At 57.3% G+C, this 2,269-nt stretch overlaps 1 protein-coding gene across 1 annotated transcript in view; it reads right to left on the bottom strand.

Annotated features, from left to right (window-relative positions):
- Window positions 1–233: 233 nt before the first annotated feature.
- Window positions 234–2,269, bottom strand: part of Plekhg2 (pleckstrin homology and RhoGEF domain containing G2) — a 12,434-nt gene continuing 10,398 nt past the window's right edge. Inside the window, exon 19 of the mRNA XM_028786192.1 lies at window positions 234–1,899. Coding sequence (XP_028642025.1) covers window positions 416–1,899 — 1,484 coding nt within the window. The 3' untranslated portion in view covers window positions 234–415. The remainder of the gene's footprint in view (window positions 1,900–2,269) is intronic.

Here is a 2,269-nt window from a genome sequence, read left to right as displayed (position 1 = left end):
GATCTGAGCTTCCTTCTGCACAGGTAGGCATTATCACACCCAGTTTTATACAGCGCTGGGAACTGAACCAAGGGGCTTTGTACGTTAAGCAAGCACTCTACCAACTGAGCGACACGGACAACCTGAGCTACAGCAAACGTTCTTACAGAGCTTTGATGTCTCGGGCCACATCAGCCCTTCCCATTCATGGTGTCTTCCCATCTCCCATTACCTCAAGAATGGCAAACCACGCAGCATTTCATAAAATTAATTAACAAAATAACCTGGACTTCGGGAGAGTCATCTGTGGACAGAGTTTCCTGGGGACTAGAAAGTTACAGCCATTTCTGGACCTGTGTCCAGACTCTGGATGTCGTAAGGAGGGGTGGCACCTTCTTGAAGCCTAATGTCCAGGCTTACATATGGAAAGCAGCCGTCAGGAGCCTCCTGGGCCCTGAGAAGGCCCGCAGGCTCCTGGATGGGGGGCTGTCAAGAGAGCAGGGTGGTTCAGCCGGACCTGAGCTTTAGCTGGTCTCAGCCGGCCACCACCTCCTACCTGGATACTGACTGTGGTGGCGTAGCTGAGCCTCCTGGCTGGAGGGGCTGGGGGCTGGGGCTGAGGTGGTGGGGAAGGCGCCCGTGATGTAGGGGCAGAGGAAGACCAGTGACCCTGGGAAGCTGCTGCACCCTCCCCCCCAGGTCCCTGGCGCCGAGCCAAGCTCTGGCTGATGTATGAAGCTGCCAGGTACCTTGAGAGGGCAGCTGCACTGGGGCCCAGGAGCTGGCGAGTGGAGAGAGAGGGGCTCTGTGGTGGGGTCAAGTCCAAAGACTCTGACGTGGCAACACGAGAGACTACACCCCTGGATTTAGGTAACTCCACGGTTGTCTGAACCGGGGAAGTTATTAGGCCTTGAAGATCCTGAGAGCACCCTTGCTCAGTCAAAGACATGGCAGCTCCTGGAACATGACCAACATGGCCGTCTGTGGTGTTCTCTTGGCCCAGTGAAGGTGAGAGTCTGGGAGCTGGTGTGTCTGTGAGGCTGGACTCTGGACCCAGAAACTCTGGCGCTTCCTCCTGCTCGGGGAAAGACAGGGGCACTTTGGCCCTGATGTCTGTAAGGCCTTGTGGCTGGGGCATGGGGACGACGGCTGGCACCCGAATGTCTTGGGACAAAGATGGTACAGGGCTGCATGGGGCGTAACAGTCCGGATGATCTTCCTGTGTGGGCAAAGGTAAGGCACCAGGACCCTCCATGTCTGGGAGGTCAGGTGACAATGGCGGTGGGGTGGTGGCTGGGATCTGATGGTCAGGGCTGCTTGTGCACACTAGCAAAGGGCTGACAGGTCGGCTACCAACAGCAGCTAGGCCCTGATCAACACTGACATTTCTTTGCTTGGCTTCTGGGGCATTGTTCAGGCTTTGGCTGTCTTCAGGACCTTCTTGCTTGGGGAATGTCACAGCGGTTGGCATCTGGAAGTCTTCCTGACACTCTTGGCCAGGAAGGGAAACGGTGGCGGACTGAACCTGGATCTCCACATAGTTTCTATGCTCAGCTGAAGGAGTGGCAGCTGGAACGTGGCTTTGTAGCTGACATGTACCAGGCAAGGTTGAGGCCGCTGAGACCTGGCCATCTGGAGGATCTTGCTTGGGCAAAAGGGATGTAGATGGAACCTGGATGTTCTGGAAGTTGCTTTGCCCAGGTAAAGGGACAGGAGGTGGTACGCAGCTATTACTCAGATGGTCTTGCTCGGGCGAATCCGAAACGTTTAGACTCTGGACACTCAGATCATCCCCTTGTATACACAAAGGTGTGGCAGCCTGAACCAGAACAGCAGGGCCCAGAGGGACAGACTCCTGGGCACAGTTCAGTGGAAAGGCCAGCTCACAAACCAGCACATGCCCAAATGCAGGCAGGGCCCCTGTGTGGGGAAAACAAATCAAAAACTAAGGATGTAGCTCAGCAGAGGCCCCGCCTAGAATCCCAAGTGAGGGGCTGGGGGCGTGGCTCAGTGGTAGAGCCCCTGCCTAGAATCCCCCAGTAAGGGGCTGGGGGCGTGGCTCAGTGGTAGAGCCCCGCCTAGAATCCCCCAGTGAGGGGCTGGGGGCGTGGCTCAGTGGTAGAGCCCCTGCCTAGAATCCCCCAGTGAGGGGCTGGGGGCGTGGCTCAGTGGTAGAGCCCCTGCCTAGGATCCCCCAGTGAGGGGCTGGGGGCGTGGCTCACCCGTAAGATCACCTGATCAGAATGTGATAGAGGCCCCAGGCCCTAGCAGTACACTGTGTTTGGGGGGG

Source organism: Grammomys surdaster, unplaced genomic scaffold, assembly GCF_004785775.1.
Source record: "Grammomys surdaster isolate TR1022 unplaced genomic scaffold, NIH_TR_1.0 125430, whole genome shotgun sequence".
NCBI lineage: Eukaryota > Metazoa > Chordata > Mammalia > Rodentia > Muridae > Grammomys > Grammomys surdaster.
This window is presented reverse-complemented; position numbering and strand designations above follow the sequence as displayed.